This window comes from Leptonychotes weddellii, chromosome 1, assembly GCF_054177405.1.
Source record: "Leptonychotes weddellii isolate Sample4059 chromosome 1, ASM5417740v2, whole genome shotgun sequence".
NCBI classification, from domain to species: Eukaryota; Metazoa; Chordata; class Mammalia; order Carnivora; family Phocidae; genus Leptonychotes; species Leptonychotes weddellii.
In genome coordinates, this window is record NC_138369.1 from 107,179,227 (window position 1) to 107,196,968 (window position 17,742).

Sequence of the window (17,742 nt, forward strand, 5' to 3'; positions counted from 1 at the left end):
ATTACATCATTAGTTCTAGATGAAGTGTTCCATGATTCATTGTTTGTGCATAACACCCAGTGCTCCATGCAGAACGTGCCCTCCTCAATACCCACCACCAGGCCAACCCATCCTCCCACCCCCCTCCCCTCTAGAACCCCCAGCCTGTTTTTCAGAGTCCATCGTCTCTCATGGTTCGTCCACCCCTCCGATTTCCCCCCGCTTCATTCTTCCCCTCCCGCTACCTTCTTATTCTTTTTTTTCTTAACATATATTGCATTATTTGTTTCTGACAGTTTTTCATTGATTCTTATTCATATATACTAGAGTAATAGAACAATTCCTTTTAAGCTATTATGTAATTCTGACTATTCTTCCTGTAATTATAATTTCTGAATTTTTCTGCCTTTGACTTTTTTTTCTCTCATCTCATGCCTGTCGATAAAAAAGAGAAAAGATCATTAAATATTATTTACTTATTTATTTTGTGTCTTTAATTTGATATTATTATATAAGACTGTAAATTGCTTATATGTTGGAGGAGTTAGGTGGGGAAGGATCATGGCCTTGGATAAGTTTAATTCATCTGTGCCATGTATTGCTTTGTTTTTACTCAGAATTAGGAATAATCCTCACCCTTTTGTGTTCCATAAAAGTAATGCCAAAATGAAGCATATGAGTTTGTATATGCATGTAATAAAGGTTAAAGATATTATTTTTATAAATACTTGTTTCATGGAAATCTTGCAAGGACGTTGATTATTTCTTGTCAAAAAGAGATAATATCCTTCAATTCTATAAGGTAGAAATTGTACTAATCTAATCTTGGACCAAACTGTGTTTTGTTTTGTTAATTTCCTGTATTTAGTCTTTATTAAATGATCACCCTTTATAGCAGAGCCACAAATGATATTTCTAATTGTGACCATAGCCTGTATTTGTTCCTTGTTTGTTCAGTGGGACTTGGGGAGAGTAATTTTTACTGTATTCAAGTGCCAGTTCCGGTTTTATTTCATCTTTACTTTTCTGGGAACCAAAGTGCAAAATAAAGGCTTAGGTTCTCTATGCATAGAATTAAGTAGCTGAGAAGGTATGTCTTAAGCACCTCGAACCATGATCATGGTAACATTCACCAAAGTAGCCATAAACCAACTTGGGTGTTTCGTTTTCATTATTCAGGTCAAAAGTTCTCATTATCACCAATGAGTTAGTGGCAGTTCTAAAAAGCTCTTTAATATTAAATGGTATGGTTGTAGAATAATTTAATTCCCTCTCTAGAATTTTGGTATGGATTTTATAGTTTGAGTAGAACTTTTAGTATTTTTTCTATTCTAGACCAATCAGTGACTCTTAGCATTTGGGGAGAGCACTGGTCTCTTAGAGAAGTGATGAAAGCTGTGGAAACCCTATAGAAGCGGTATAAGTACTCATGTACATACCACCGTGCCTCTGGTTGTAGCAGCAGAGGTCTGGCCAAGGACCCAGATTAAGAACTTCTGTTCAAGACTTGCAAATTAATAATTTTATGACAAGTCCGAGTTTCATGTAGACTGGAACTTTTATAATTGTCTTCTGGGCTTAGATGTTTTTTTTTTTTTTTTTTTTTTAAGATTTTATTTATTTATTTGACAGAGAGAGACACAGTGAGAGAGGGAACACAGGCAGGGGGAGTGGGAGAGGGAGAAGCAGGCTTCCCGTGGAGCAGGGTGGGCTTAGATGTTTTAAAGTGGTACTTCAATTTGTGTTTTGGTATTGTTTCTAAAAACATTGGGAGAAAAAAAATCTTTTGACATGCTTTTGGTGTTTTCATCTGCAGGTGGGGGTAGGACTTCTAGAAACTTACCACAATTTAAAAATTTGAATCAAATGAGTTATTTTCATTTTAGATTTTACTCTGCAGAAATCAGTCTGGCATTAAATTATCTTCATGAAAGAGGGATAATTTATAGAGATTTGAAATTGGACAATGTATTGCTGGACTCAGAAGGACACATTAAACTCACTGACTATGGCATGTGTAAGGTGAGTGAAATTTCTAGTTAATCAGAAGATCTCAGCAGCTCATAAAATTGTTTTGGTAAAATAACAGTATTTAAAGTTGAGGAAATGACTGCTACTTTGTTTGGGATACTTTTTGGGATTTTAGCACAAGGACAAACATGCATACTTTCTAACCATTTACAAAATTCCGTATTTTCTGTGAGTGTTATATGTACTATAATAGTTAATTTCTTTTTATTGTCTGTAACTTTTTATCTTGAATGTTGTGATACTATAGAAGAAAATTTGGAAATAAAAATTGTCTGCAATCCCATGACTTTAGCATAACTACTTGCATGTCACCTTCCAGTCTTTGCCATTTAATTGTAACTCTTGATAATGCATTCAAGATTTTCCCAGGAAGTCTATCATTTTTTATATTTAAGGTTTAAATATCTGACATAAGGTACAGTAGAACAAAATAAGAATTTCGGTTACTGTCAGGACAATATCCTTTATTTCTTGGTACTTTATTCTTTTTGTAACAGTGTTTCATTTAAGGGTCGAGTGTTTTTGCACAAAATGTGTAGGGAGCTACTCTCCTTGTTAAAAGTAGCTGGGGCAGAATTATCCTCACACAGTAATATGGCAACAAGCAGGGGCTCCTGGGTGGCTCAGTTGGTTAAGCGACTGCCTTCAGCTCAGGTCATGATCCTGGAGTCCCGGGATCGAGTCCCACATCGGGCTCCCTGCTCGGCTCAGAGTCTGCTTCTCCTTCTGGCCCTCCTCCCTCTCATGCTCTCTCTCTCTCATTCTCTCTCTTGCAAATAAATAAAATCTTAAAAAAATATATATATATATGGCAACAAGCATGTAAATGTATGAATTACACTCCCCCATTCACCTGAGGGAAATGCCTCCAGAGGTTGGAGATTATTTAAATGTTAACATTAAGACACTCTAATAGTATTGAAGATTTGACCTTATTATCTGTTCAGCAACATTAGAAAAGAAAATCTTTACCTAAAGTGTTTTTGCTTTTAGGTACAAAACTCAGACATTTATCTTTTTTTTTTTTTAATATTTTATTTATTTATTTATTTGAGAAAGAATGAGAGAGAGTGAGCATGAAAGGGGGGAGGGTCAGAGGGAGAAGCAGGCTCCCTGCCGAGCAGGGAGCCCGATGCAGGACTCACTCCTAGGACTCCAGGATCATGACATGAGCTGAAGGCAGTCGCTTAACCAGCTGAGCCACCCAGGCGCCCCTCTCTGTCACCTTTTTCCCCCAGTGGATTTTTTTCTTATTTCAAAAGAAAAATGACAGTAATATAAAAGTCTTATAATTTGTCAAAGGAAAATAAAGCTGAACCACAGCAAAAACCATGAAGAATGCTAACCTTGTTACAAAGTGTACACATTAAAACAATAATGAGACTTCATTTTTGCATGTCAGATACTGGTTTTTAAAATCATAATAGTCTCCTTACAAGAGTTTAAAGAAATGGGTATTCTCCTGTATCAGTGGTGAATGTATGCATTGTTCCAATCTTTTGGAAAGTAGTTGGTGGTGATGTATCAGAAATCTTAAAGATGTACAGCCGTACTCTTTTATCTAGTACTTCTGCCTCTGGGATATTCTGAGTGAATATTTTGGTCTATGAGGAAAAGTTTATGACCAAAGTTTTTTATTACAGTTTGTGATAAATATTATATATAATCTACATGGCCACTGGTAAGGAGAATGATTAGGGAAATTATGGCATGACTACAGAACAGAGCATTATGAAGTCATTAAGATGTTTACCAAAAGTTCATAACAATGTAAAATGTTTATAATATCACATTAAATAAAGTTCTAAAGTAGAGCATTGTCTAATTCTGTATGTGTTGTTCTGTTATGTAGCATTACACATTTATTTTGTTTACTTTTACATATTTTTTAAGTTACTATAATGGGCATGCATTACTTAAACAATGAAACTCATGAAAATGAATTGTCTTTCTCTTGCTTGTTTAATTGTATATTTAATATTGTTTGTCTTGTTTTTAAACTATCTTTTTATTGTTGATTTCTTATTTAATTGCCTTGTGGCCAGCAAATGGTATGAATGATACAGGTTTCTTTGAAAATATATTGAGGTTTCCTTTGTGACTTAGCATTTGATCAGTATCCCACATGTACTTAAAAAAAGATATATAATCTCTTGTTTCCATGCAAGGAGTCTCTCTGTCCTTCACTCTCTTTCTTTCCCTCCTCCCTTTCTCCTCACATGCACATAGATTATACATATTCTCTAAGTATGTATATTATATTTAGCTCTAGCTTTTGTCTAAATCTTTTTCTGCTTACTAAATTTTTTTGTCTGTATGATATATCATTTTCTGATATAGATGTGTTAAAATCACTTGTCATGATTGGGGATTGTATTATCACTTCAGGCTGCTGTATCAATATACTGTAGACTAGGTGACTTAAGCAACAAACATTTATTTCTCACACTTCTGGAGGCTGGGAAGTCCAAGATCAAGGTACTAGCAGAACTAGTGTCTGGTGAAGGCACTCTTCATGGTTTGCAGATGTGTCTTCTTGTTGTATCCTCACATGGCAGAAAGAGAGAGAGGGAGCTCTCTTCTTATAAAGATAACTAATTCCATCAGGATTAGACTCCAACCTAATGACCTAATTACTTCCCAAAGGCCCCATCTCCCAGTGCTATCACATTAGGGCTTCAGCATATGAATTTTGGGGGCATACAAACGTTCATTCCATAGCAGGGATTGTGAAATTCTCCTAATTTATCTATTTTTACTCTTTGTGTTTTGAGACTGTGTTGTTAGGTGCATGCAAGTTTGTTATAACTTTTTGGTGATTTTTCCATTTGTCATTGTGTAGTTTCTCTATTTATACACATTAGTATGTTTTGCCTTAATTTTTTCAATTGAAATACAAAACGAAAAAATGTATGCCTTAGGAAAAACAACCAGAAGGAAAACATCATTATGGCAGCAGTGCTTGTGTTAGGAGATGGGATATACAGTGCTTCTTTTCTTCATAAAATATGTTGATTCCTTTTACTCATACAAGTTAAATTTTTGTATTAAATTTTTACTTGATTATAAATTATTTCAAGTGCAGTTTTTATCTTAACTGAACTCTGCCAACATCTAATGAGGACAGGTTTTCTTTAAGCTATTTAGTGGCAACCTGTGATTTTAATAATATGGAAAACTGTGCTAGTGGTATTTTATTTAAGCTTAATATATTACCTATAGATGCTGAGCTTATATAATAGATGAAATAAAAGAGATGAATTTAGAAGATAATTTTCTATCTTATTATATCTTTTTTTTCTTTTCTTTTTTTTATAAAAGGAAGGATTACGGCCAGGAGATACAACCAGCACTTTTTGTGGTACTCCCAATTACATTGCTCCTGAAATTTTAAGAGGAGAAGATTATGGTAATAAATAAATAGGTGGCATTTTAGCTATGTGCTAGATGAGTGGTTAAATGTGGTACCAATTGCATTATATTATACTGTAGTATTTAAATACTAATCTTATTAATATAAACTTTCTTGATCCCCTTAAAACCTACATGAAAACCCTAGTATGAAATTGGAGACAGTAGGATCTTAGCAGTATTTGGGGGTACAGATTTGAATAATATTTTATTAATGGCAACACTGAAAGTACTAGGCACTAATATAAGCAGTTTACACATATTAATTAAGCCTCTCAATAATCCTAGGAGGTAAGCACTGTTAATTCCCATTTTACAGAAAGTTTAAATAACTTGCCCGAGTTCATACAGCTAGAAAGTGGCAGAGTAGGGATTTATATTTTAGCCATGTGACTCCAGAGTCATGAACCCCTAGAAGATTGTTCATATTTCCTGGGATGTTTCCTCCAGGAATCTGAAAAATGAGGGAAAGATTGACTGCTTGTCAGGAACCAGAGGATATATTTATCTTAAGAACACACTTGACTTCTTGGGTTCTGGCCCTCTGATTTCAGCAGATGTAAAGGAGGATGGGTACTTCTGACAGCTGTTCATAATCTCATTCCAAGGTCCTTCAAGGATCTTTAAGCAGCTAGCAGAAGATCAGGTTTCAGACCAATGAAAGTTATTCTCAAGTACAATTTAATTATATCCTCAAAAACAACATGTTAGAAACAGATCATGAGTCTGAAATTGCAGGCATATTTGGGAAAAGAAACTTATGTTTCATTTCCAATATTTTATTTTTTTAATTAATTAATTTATTTTTTATTTTTATTTTTTTTTAAGATTTTATTTATTTATTTGAGACAGAGAGAATGACAGACAGAGAGCATGAGAGGGAGGAGGGTCAGAGGGAGAAGCAGACTCCCTGCAGAGCAGGGAGCCCGACGCGGGACTCGATCCCGGGACTCCAGGATCATGACCTGAGCCGAAGGCAGTCGCTTAACCAACTGAGCCACCCAGGCGCCCCTAATTTATTTTTAAAGATTTTATTCACTTATTTTAGGGAGAGTGAGAGAGAGATAGCCTATGCAGGTAGGGGGAGGGGCAGAGGGGGAGGGAGAGGAAGAGGGAAAGAATCCCAAGCAGACTGCACTGAGCCCGGAACCCGACGCAGGGATCAAACCCATTCCCTGGGATCACGACCTGAGTTGAAACCAAGAGTCAGGTGCTTAACTGACTCTTGGGTGTCCCTCCAATATTTTATTTTTCAAGTTATCTTTTAGGTACCTCCCCTTGTTGATAAGTGAATTATTCCTGTAATCTTCGGTGCCTACCATGATAGTTATAATGCATTTAGAGTTTAGTTTTTCATTATGTTTATTTTTTCATTATATAATAAAATGAATCTCAAGCTAGTGACTTTCAAGAATGCAGAATAGATAATTTGTTGCTTCAAAAATTTCTTTTTTGAAGGTTTCAGTGTTGACTGGTGGGCCCTTGGAGTATTAATGTTTGAGATGATGGCAGGAAGATCTCCATTTGATATTGTTGGAAGCTCTGATAACCCTGATCAAAACACAGAGGATTATCTCTTCCAAGGTAATTTACAGTATTTTACAGAGATTCTCTCTGAATAACCTATTCTAGAGCATGAATGAGGATGGCTCACGTTTTTACTTTGGGTAAGAAAAAGGAAAATAATTTGGACAGTGTACTTCTTAATATGTGAGTCTTCAATTAAAAAAAAATATATCTTCCTACCTCTGTACTTTCAGTCCATTTGCCAACTACTTTCTCATACTCAAAAATATAACAAAGAGGTTCATTCAGATTTTATACCACAGAGATTGGAGGAAGGAATCCTGTGGCTAGAGAGGACAGTCTTTTCACATGGACCCTGTGAGTGCATAAGTCCAAGAACAATATGGAGAAAAAGTAGGGTACCAAGAATATAAGAGGATCAAAAGGTGAAAAAAAAAGGGCCCACGATTAGAAATACAAAGAATCGTACTGGATAAAAACAAGCAGACGCTGAAGTGATATATGTAATGTCTTATTTTTTCTGCTAGAATGCCTTATGCACCTCATAATAAAAATGTAAAGATCGAAGCCATGTAAAAGTTAAATATAATGCCATAATTTTATCTTTCTAGTTATTTTGGAAAAACAAATACGCATACCACGTTCTCTGTCTGTAAAAGCTGCAAGTGTCCTGAAGAGTTTTCTCAACAAGGTATAAATTGTGTATAACAATCTTTAGTGGTTTATCTGTATATAATAAATGAAACTATAACAAGAGGTTCAGGCAGTGTAACATTCCAGAACATCAGAGTATATAATTTTTTCAGTTAGATCTAGAATTTGGCTCTTCACCAGAGGGTAATTTGACAGCATTAGATCCTGAGATGAGTTGTCCTTTCCATTTCGGCAATGTAATTCACCCCCAGCTATATACTACGTATGGTGTTTTTAATGTAAATGATATATATCATGTACACAATTAGAGAAAAATTACAATCTTTGGGGATAGCCGCAATCGTACTTATAGCACTATTATTCAGTTTTCTCTGGGTTATTAGTCATAGAATCTCATTACTTACTGGGCACTTGGCAGTAGTGTTTCCCGTAGATTATCATGTCAAAAGCCCTAGATAAAATTCAAAAGAAATGAAATGCTGTCATTGGTCTTAAAAAATCTGAAGACCATTCAGTTATTTGTTGTGGTCAGTAGGTTAGAAGAGTTTTAGGACCTAAGATTATGATTCTGAACAGTTTTTACTCACAACACTTCTAACACCAAATGTGTAGGTTTTTTCCACACCAACAACCAATTCTCCCAACTCTCCAGACATAGTGGGGGTCCTACACAATTCATTTTTTTTTCTGACACTAACTACCCAGAGTTACCATCAGATTCCAGGGGTTTAAGGGCTCAGTCCCACAAGACTGTCTTCACTTCAGATGCCAGTCACAAGTACTGAGTACCCACACTTCTGTGTGACTTGGTTACAAAATTGGGGGTTCCCACAACCCTCCCACTTCAGGTTCAGTAATTTGCTGGAACGGCTCACAGAACTCAGGGAGATAGTTTACTTACTATCACTGGTTTGTTATAAAGGATACAAATGTACAACCAGATGGAAAGATACCCAGGGTGAGGTCCAGAGGGATCCTGAGCACGGGAGCTTCTGTCCCTGTGGAGTTGGGGTACACCACCCTCACAGCACATGGATGTGTTCACCAACTGAGAAACTCTCCAAACCCCAGGGTTCAGAGGGTTTTGTGGAGGTTCCATGACATTGGCATGATTGATTAAGTCACTGACCATTGGTGATTGAACTCAATTTCCAGCCCCTCTGAAAATGAAAGTTACAACTCTAGTCACATGGTTGGTTCTTCTGGCAACCAGATCCCATCCTGAAGCTATTGCAGGCCCACCAAGAGTCACCTTACTAGCATAAACTAAGGTATAATCAAAAGGGACTCATTATGAGTAATGACACGTCTGTGACTCAGGAAATTATAAGGGTTTTAGGAGCTCTGTGTCGGGAACCTGGGACAGACCCCAGATACGCTTCTTATTGTATCACAGTGATCTTGGCAGTCATAAATCTTACTTTAAATAAATTGTAGGTTAGAAGGTAAATGGTGTGCATTTACCTTCTAAGGTATATACAGATAAGATAATGATGAATTTTAATAGAATAAGTTGAAGCTTTTGAGTACTTTATATGAAGAAAGATTTAAAATGGAAATCTAAGTATTAACACACTGAGAAATGAAGGTGAGAGGTTTTAATATTAAATATCTTTTATTGGAAAGGAAAATAGTAACATGTTCTCATTCACAGTAATGAATAAGCTATGACTTTTTATAAGTTGCAGCCCCTTCTCAGTCCAATGGTTCACATAATGGTTGTATCACTGTTGTATACAGATTATGGTTTGTTGCTGTAATTGGGCATTGGGCTTTTAAAATGAGCCAAGAACAAACTTGTAAAGTTTGGGGTTTGTATATTTTGACCAGCACTCTAATCTCTGCCAAAGAAATATCAGGGTGCTGCTCAAATGATTCTGCTGCTTTTCTTTTTTTTTTTTTAAGATTTTTTTTTTTTTTATTTATGAGAGACAGAGCGAGAGAGAAAGGCAGAGGGAGAAGTAGGCTCCCAAGGAGCAGGGAGCCTGATGCAGGACTCGATCCCAGGACCCTGAGATCATGACCTGAGCCGAAGGCAGACGCTTAACCATCTGAGCCACCCAGGCGCCCAGATTCTGCTGCTTTTCCTCCCATTTTCTTTAGCAAGGAGTAGTGACCTATGTCCACTATAATCACATGATAGCTAGAGAGAGCCATGAGGAAATCTTGTCACAAGCTTCAGATACTCATTTAAGTCTAGTGTTGTGCTATGTAGAAATGAAAGGTAGACCATTCTGATTTCAGATATAAGGTATCATGCAATAGACACGAAACCCAGGTCACAAAGATGATTTATTCTAAAACATGATATCCACCTACTTCTTGAAACATTTCTTCCCACCGTAGGACCCAAAGGAACGATTGGGTTGTCATCCTCAAACAGGATTTGCTGATATTCAGGGACACCCATTCTTTCGAAATGTTGATTGGGATATGGTATGTAAATTTTCATTGTTTTCTATGTTAGGTTTCATTATTATCTTGGGCCAAATTTTATTATCTTAAAAGAATGTTGAAAAACAAATATATCACAGCTTTAGTAATAACTTAAAACCACTCTCTAAAGTGCTTTTTTAAAAAGCTTTTAAAACAGTAAAAGCTTAGAATATTAATTTAATGGAGCAGGTTGTAATATTAGTAAGGCCTGCGTCAGTGTTCAGTTTTGTAAATGATTTCCATCCTTGTGAATACTGTAGAGCCATGGCTGAGGACTCACGGGGATAGGCCGAGGAGGCATCTGAGGGCAGAGGAGAAATGTAGAGGTGGAATTTTTCTGAGAACGTAGGCTTGAGCTGTCATCTAATATGTCTTTCCTAGATGGAGCAAAAGCAGGTGGTACCTCCCTTTAAACCAAATATTTCTGGGGAATTTGGTTTGGACAACTTTGATTCTCAGTTTACTAATGAACCTGTCCAGCTCACTCCAGATGATGAGTAAGTAATTCTATAGACTGAAATATTTCTAAAGTTCTTTGAAAGTTTCATTGTTAGTGGCTACACAGTGCTTCATTATGAGATTATAATATACTTTACTTAGCCATTCAGTTACGGGATTATTTGAATCTATGAGACTCTTATAAATTATAACAACTGCCCTCTTCTACTTTCCCTTCCGTGCCTTATCTCGAATTCTCACGACAACCTGGTGAATCTACTTATTGTCCTCTTCGTCTTACAGGCAAGGAAACTGAGGCTCAGAGAGGGGAAGCAGAGTTTTAGAGTTGCCAGGCGGCTGCCAGGCAGCAGCGTCAGGACGCAAACCCCAGTCTGCCCAAGTCCCACGCACTTGCGCTGCCCTGGACTGCCCTGTTGTGCAGGCCGCCATCTTTGTCAGAGTCCCTGCGTGTTACCTTGAGATAGATTCCTCGAAAGGGTATTAGTCCAAGGGGATCAAATGTTTCAAGCTCTTGATATGTATTGCCCGATTGCTTTTTAAAAAGATTACATTACCCTACCAAGTCCAGCCAGCAGTGAGCTGACATATTTTTTATGTTTATGTTGAATCTTTTAAAAGTATGGTTTAGAATAATTTGGGGACATTTGATCATTTACCTGTCATTACAGATTCGTTCTCTGATCTCGAGGAGGCCCTTCCTCCTCGGCAGTATTTTTACTCACATCTTGTTAATTCCTACCACATTCTTCGTGCCAACTGTTCCAGACTGTCTCTAAATTTTAGAAGCCTTCAGTCCTACCCCCACGACTCCCACTGTTAGTGGATCAGCCTTGCCTTAACCTTGACTGCAAGGATGGGGACCCCCGCCCCCCTCCGGTGGGAGCTTGCTCCCTTTTCAGATCTCACCAGACCACCTCGAGGCTCACAATTGCTCTCTTACCTCCTCTTCCTTCTTCCCTGCGCTTGGGTGTCCCTCGCTTGCAGGGGGTGCCCCGTGGCCCTAACCTGTTTCCTTAGCTTCTGCCAGGATCTCATTTTGTTAGTTACGTCCATTCGTCTACCTCCTTTAATTTCTCTTTCCCTGCTGCATTTCTGCTACTTATCAACATGCCCAGAAATCCTAGTTTTTCCCCTGAATCTTAGCACATATTTGAACCATCACATTTTCTTCCTTCATTTTTTCAAAATAGTTAATAGAATCTCATGGTAAAAGAGAAATAGATAAGCAGTATCTCTATCAGACTCCTTGAGAATAGTCAACGTTGATTGGGGCTTTCTTACTACCGGCACTTAACTCCTTACAGTTTAACCTGTTCCTTCAGCGTCTGAAGGTTGAATTGACTTGTTAATTTCTGATTTTTAAAGCGTATTCTGATCAGTCCTCATCTCCCCTGATGTCTGTACAGCATTTGGCACTCACGGCCTTGCTTTGTTGGCACTACCCCTCCTGGTTTTGCTGCATCTGTGTGACCACTTGTCACCCCTTTTTCCCTGTCCCCATTGAGACTGGGATGTTCCACAGTTCCATTCATGACAGCCTTCTCTTTGCTATATGCAGTTTGTGCTTTGGAGAGTTCAGCCAGCCCCACAATACTGATACCAGCTATTTAAATGACGCCCAGCTAAATTGGGAAACAGTTGAGCAAAAGGCAGTGTACTAAGTACTAGACATTCAAAGACGATTAACATGTAGGTGGGTCTCACAAAAAGCTTACTATTTACTAAAGGAGAGAGAGGTGTACCAATATAATTACTTCTGGCAGCGTCATGTATTAGAAAGAATACCAGATTCAATCAAAGGACAGGAATTTGAGTCCTGACACCACCTCTTACCAACCGGGTAACCTGGGTTTGAATTTCTTTCTTTTTCTTTTTTTTTTTTTAAGATTTTATTTATTTGACGCAGAGAGAGAGAGAGCACAAGCAGAGGGAGAAGCAGGCTCCCCACTGAGCAAGGAGCCCGATGCAGGACTTGATCCCAAGACCCTGGGATCATGACCTGAGCCCAAGGCAGATGCTTAACGACTGAGCCACCCAGGTGTCCCTGGGTTTGAATTTCCTAACTTCTCTGAGCCTGTTTGTTTTCTTACTGCCTCCGTCACAAGGCCACTGTGAAGAATAAATGAACGACGGTTCTGAAGCACCTAGCCTCCACCCAGTATCTCTTCTGAGCTGCATTTCTGTCTGCTTGTGTAAACATCTCCCCTAGGTCGCCAGATAAGCCCCTCAAACATACAAAATCTAAAATACCTTTAGTAACGACTCTTGAGGTTCCTAGCTGGGTCAGCCAGTGGAGCTTGTGACTTGATCTCCGGGTCGTGATTTCGAGCTCCATGTTGTGTATAGAGATTAAAAAAGAAAGAAAGAAAAGAAAAGTAATGATTCTTTATGGTCTCTTTTTCTGTTGTTCTCAATCAGTTCCTTGTTTTTATTTACCCTTTTCTGCTCATTATGCCATCACGTATTCGTTCAGATTCAAAATGTCCGTGATTATTGACTCTTCCTTTTTCTTAACAAACTGTAACATACTCAGCTGCCAAGTCCTTGTCTCTTCTCCCTTTACTTCATTACTCGCATCAGATCCTTCATTTCCATTCCCATTGCCATGAGTCTAGTTCACATCTCTTTTAGATCATACCATCCTCCTCATTGGGCACCTTCTTTGCTTTGCCACCCATTGCACACATCTCAGTAGCACCCCCTTGTCGGAAGCCTCCAGGAACCTCCTGCTTGCCTAGCAGATAAAATCTGTCCCCTTGGCCAGCAGTGCTGGCCTCCTACCATCTCCTGCCTGACTCCCCGGTCGTCTCTCGCTGGCTCTAGCACAGACGCTGTGCTCTGACCAGTCTCCGTTACTGTGCGTCCTCTGGTAGAGTGCTCTGACCTTCGCTCATGCCGCTCCTCTGTCAGCACCCTTCATTTTTACGTACGGAGTCTTCATCTGTCTGACCTACCTCAGATGCAGCCACATCTTCGATGAATCAAGGTGAACCTCTTCCGTGTAAATGGCACCAGCTGCTTTGAGCTAGCCATTACCTTCCTTCCAGATCATCTGTCATTTGACATGCTTCTGTTCCTGTGCTTTCAACTCTAATAAATTACTTGCATTTTTCGCAGACCCAACATCATCTTTCATAATTCCGTTTGGTAAGTGTTTATACAATGAATGCTGGCATTCTTGATTTCTCTAACTAGAAGTCACCCCCCCCTTTTTTTTTAGCACTGTGGTTAGATCAGGACTTAGCTGTCCTGTATGAAATTTAGCAGGTACTGCTTTCTCTTGTAGCTTTTCATTATACAAGATACCTTCCCTCCTTAAAGGAGGGGACTATATCCTGTGTAACTTTGTGCTCTGCAGTACGGTGTGTGCATTTAAGTATTAAAATATTCAATAGTACTACTCTTATTGCATATTAAAGTAGAAGCTTAGTGTAGCAGAATGCCAGCGTCTCTACTACCTCCCTGCAGTATCCGCTCCTTATTTCAGGTCTGTGTACCTGTCCCTGTTGCCTTTTCCTTTCAGTTAACTTCTCCTGGGCCTTGTCACCATCTTCCTGTTGAGGTGATGACTAAATTGAATGCTAATTCAGACCTGGATGTTTACCTATAAATACGAATGTTCAGGTCAAAAGTTAAAATTAACTAGACTTGTGACAGTTTGTGACTTTTTTATTCCTAGCCTTCAATTTTGGACCACCTTTTAGTTCCAAACTTGCCTGTGGGATTGTTAGTCTTCTTTTATTTTCAGTATTCTTGATTCTTCTAGAAAATGTTTTGGAACTAATCTAAACACTTAAGAGATTTTTTTCCCCCATAATCTGTGTAAATTAGCCTTATTTTTTTGTTTTTTTGTTATTTTTTTTCCTAAGATTTTATTTATTTGACAGCATGAGCTGGGGGGAGGGGCAGAGGGAGAAGCAGGCTCCCCACTGAGTAGGGCGCCCAACGCGGGACTCAATCCCAAAACCCCAGAACCTCATGACCCGAGCAGAAGGCAGACACCCAACCAACTGAGCCACCCAGGCGCCCCTGCTTTTTTTTTTTTTCCATTTTATTTTACCAATTAAGTAAAAAGTTGAAGAAATCTAGATTATGAAAATTAATTTATTCTTCTCTCAACAGTGACATCGTGAGGAAGATTGATCAGTCTGAATTCGAAGGTTTTGAGTACATCAATCCTCTTTTGATGTCTGCAGAAGAATGTGTCTGATCCTCATTTTCCAACTATGCATTTTGCTTGTGTTGCCATTTAATGCATGAATAAACTTGTTACCAGCCTGGATACCATGAACCATTTTATATTTTTCACCTACAAAAAAGCACTCAATATCTTCTGTTATTGGCTGTAAGAGTCAATTATTACATCTAACTATGAAAAAGAAAATGAAACTAGTTTCCAGACAGTCGTGTCAACACTTAACTATACTGGTAATCCAGCAGCCTACTGATGAGTAATGAAGTCGTCCTTTTGTTTAAAGGAAATACTTACACTGCCTTTAAACAGCATATCCGTTGCATTAAGGCACCTGGTGGGATTACGTCGTAAGCCTCCCGTGATTTTTTTGTCACTCTTCATTCACTTCATCTTGAAGTGTTTAATTTTGATATAAAAGAATAATTCAAAAAACAACAATTTATTATATTACCTATTACTTTCTGAGTTGTGTTTAAAAATTCAGTTGTAAATTTTATTGCCTTGGATAATTAAATTATTGATTTTTAAGGCAACAGTTATTAAACTGGTAATAAAAGATGTCGTTGCTTGCTTAGAATTAGGGATACAAATTCTCCTTGAGGGAAAAAACGGGCATATTGTATTAAGTATCAGATTCCAAATCATTAGCTGTTTTTGAAAAACTGATTAGAGTGATTTCTTTAGTATATGGGCATTAGCTTCTGAGCTTACCCCTTTAGCCAGAACTTTAACTGGAATGTTAATAAATGTCACTCAAAGAGCCCAGGATGCATTTGAATGTAGCATTTTTCAGTATATAGAAAGGGAAAAAATAGAAATTTAAAATAGATACCGTAAAGTAAGATTGTGAGATTTATTTCCTTATTAGCAAATCCCACAGTTATTTTTTGTGATTTGGTTTAGATAATAAGGAAGCAGTCATTATCAGACTTGTAAAAGCATTCCATTATCCAGTGGAGACAGAACGTATGCTATTTTTTCCTTATAATTTAGTATACAGAAAAAGTATTTATCTTCCAAATAGTGTCTTAACCATACTCACTTAAACATACTCACTTCTTCACCAAAGCCCCATTATCCATACTTTTGGACCCTGCTTATGGAGTCTTCAGTGAAATTTTAAAAAATAAGGTACACATGAATAAATATTAAGGACATGCACGTACATACCCAACAGTTCCAGCTCCTTAAGTGAGTTTTTATTAAGTAGGTAACACATGTAAAAAGTGGAATACATTTCAGGGGCAGAGTTCTTCAGATTATTTTTTATTAATATTAGTGTTTAGCAATTTATTATTTAAAGGGATGCCAATGATAGCATCTGTTTATTTTGAATATTTTTTTTAATATAAAGGGATGTAAAAAGTAACCATAATCATCTAAGTTACTGTCTAATCTTAGTAAAATTGAATTTTGGGGAAAGCTATCTAGTCTTAAATTTAGAATGATTTAAAATTTATAGGCATTTAATAAATTATCTCTTTTGGATGCTACATTTTATTAGAAATATAATTTTTCTGAAGTTTCTGGCCATATACTCATTTTTCTTGAAATAACTAAATCTGAAAGCAATGAAAACCTCAAAGGAAAACGTTTATATACATTCCCATGTTTATGTAACAGGTATATATGTTTTTCTTAATACCTGAAACTTGTTTAAAGAAACAGAATTCACTGCAAACCATAAACTCATAGAAAATTCGGACATATCAGAAATATATTTATGATCTTGCTTTTAAGTGGTACTGTTTCCCTAGGGCATTAGTTCTCAAATTTTAGAATGGGGAACAATCACCTGGGACATTTGTTTAAAATGCACATTGCTGGGCCCACCTTAGAATTCTTTTGGGTCTTTGGACCTTATTTTGAGAAACACTTTCTTTGAGCTATTCTTTTATTTTGTCCTGTAGTTATATATTAGAATATTCATGATAAGTGTTGAGAAAGGGGTAGGCAGTGAGTTACTATCTTATCTACAATTTTAAATAAATTTTGAATGACTTCTTCAAGTTAGATATCTCCCCTCCCCCCAAAATCCCATCTATTTTCTATCAGTAATGTTACAAATGATGAACATTTTTCTGTGATGAGGTTTTAACCATTATTCAGGGTGGTCTTTTGTTTTTAAATATTTTTTTTAACTAATAAGATTTACCGTGTATATTTTATACAAAATTGCATTACAAATATGTTTTTAATTGTGTTCTGTTTTTTGTAGTTTTTAAGTGCCATGCCAATTCCTTTTATATTATATAGAAGTTCTTTCAAAATACTCAACGGGAATAAGGCAGTTGACAGAATGGTTGGAATTTTGGTGTTCTAAGAAAAAACTTATTTTGCATAAGCATGTCTGTGGTCAGATCATTTTATGTGTATGCAGCCTGAATTGCATATCAGGTATTACGCTTGTTTGGTACCTGTATATTTACTTTTTAAATTTTGTTCTGTTTTGATTTTTGTCATGTAGAATACTGCCTTGGTCATCATAATGTAATCTGTATTTGTGTACCCTTTTTTTACTTTAAAATCTTTAAATAAAATGTTTAATACTCCTCAAGACTGGAACAGGTTTAATATGTAGCATTTCAGAAATTTGCGTAAGCACAGGGTGCATCAAAATTTGTTCAAGGAGGAAAGTAGAAATTTTAGAGTTTGGAATTTTGCTTTACTTAAAGTAGCATTCTGGTAGTACCAATGCCCTATCACAGACATTCATTCATAAAATATCGTTCAGTGTATTTTTAAACTCACTCTTCTATGCATCCCTGCTTATTGGGAAACAAATTAGTAAAAAAATCAGCTGTGAACATAGAGCATTTTTTTTTTTTTTAAAGATTTTGTTTATTTATTTCAGAGAGAGACACAGCGAGAGAGGGAACACAAGCAGGGGGAGTGGGAGAGGGAGAGGGAAAAGCAGACTCCCCACTGAGCAGGGAGCCCGATGAGGGACTCGATCCCAGGACCCTGGGATCATGACCTGAGCCGAAGGCAGACGCTTAACCGACTGAGCCACCCAGGCGCCCCTGAACATAGAGCATTTTAACTAGCTT

The 17,742-nt window shown here is 37.2% G+C and overlaps 1 protein-coding gene across 3 annotated transcripts in view; it reads left to right on the forward strand.

Annotated features, from left to right (window-relative positions):
• Positions 1-17,244, forward strand: part of PRKCI (protein kinase C iota) — a 67,547-nt gene extending 50,303 nt beyond the window's left edge. For all 3 annotated transcript variants that reach the window (XM_081829400.1, XM_081829402.1, XM_081829403.1), the window contains 7 exons: positions 1,866-2,001; positions 5,332-5,419; positions 6,880-7,005; positions 7,560-7,639; positions 9,949-10,038; positions 10,420-10,535; positions 14,620-17,244. In XM_081829400.1, coding sequence (XP_081685526.1) covers positions 1,866-2,001; positions 5,332-5,419; positions 6,880-7,005; positions 7,560-7,639; positions 9,949-10,038; positions 10,420-10,535; positions 14,620-14,707 — 724 coding nt within the window. In that variant the 3' untranslated portion in view covers positions 14,708-17,244. The remainder of the gene's footprint in view (positions 1-1,865; positions 2,002-5,331; positions 5,420-6,879; positions 7,006-7,559; positions 7,640-9,948; positions 10,039-10,419; positions 10,536-14,619) is intronic.
• Positions 17,245-17,742: the final 498 nt, after the last annotated feature.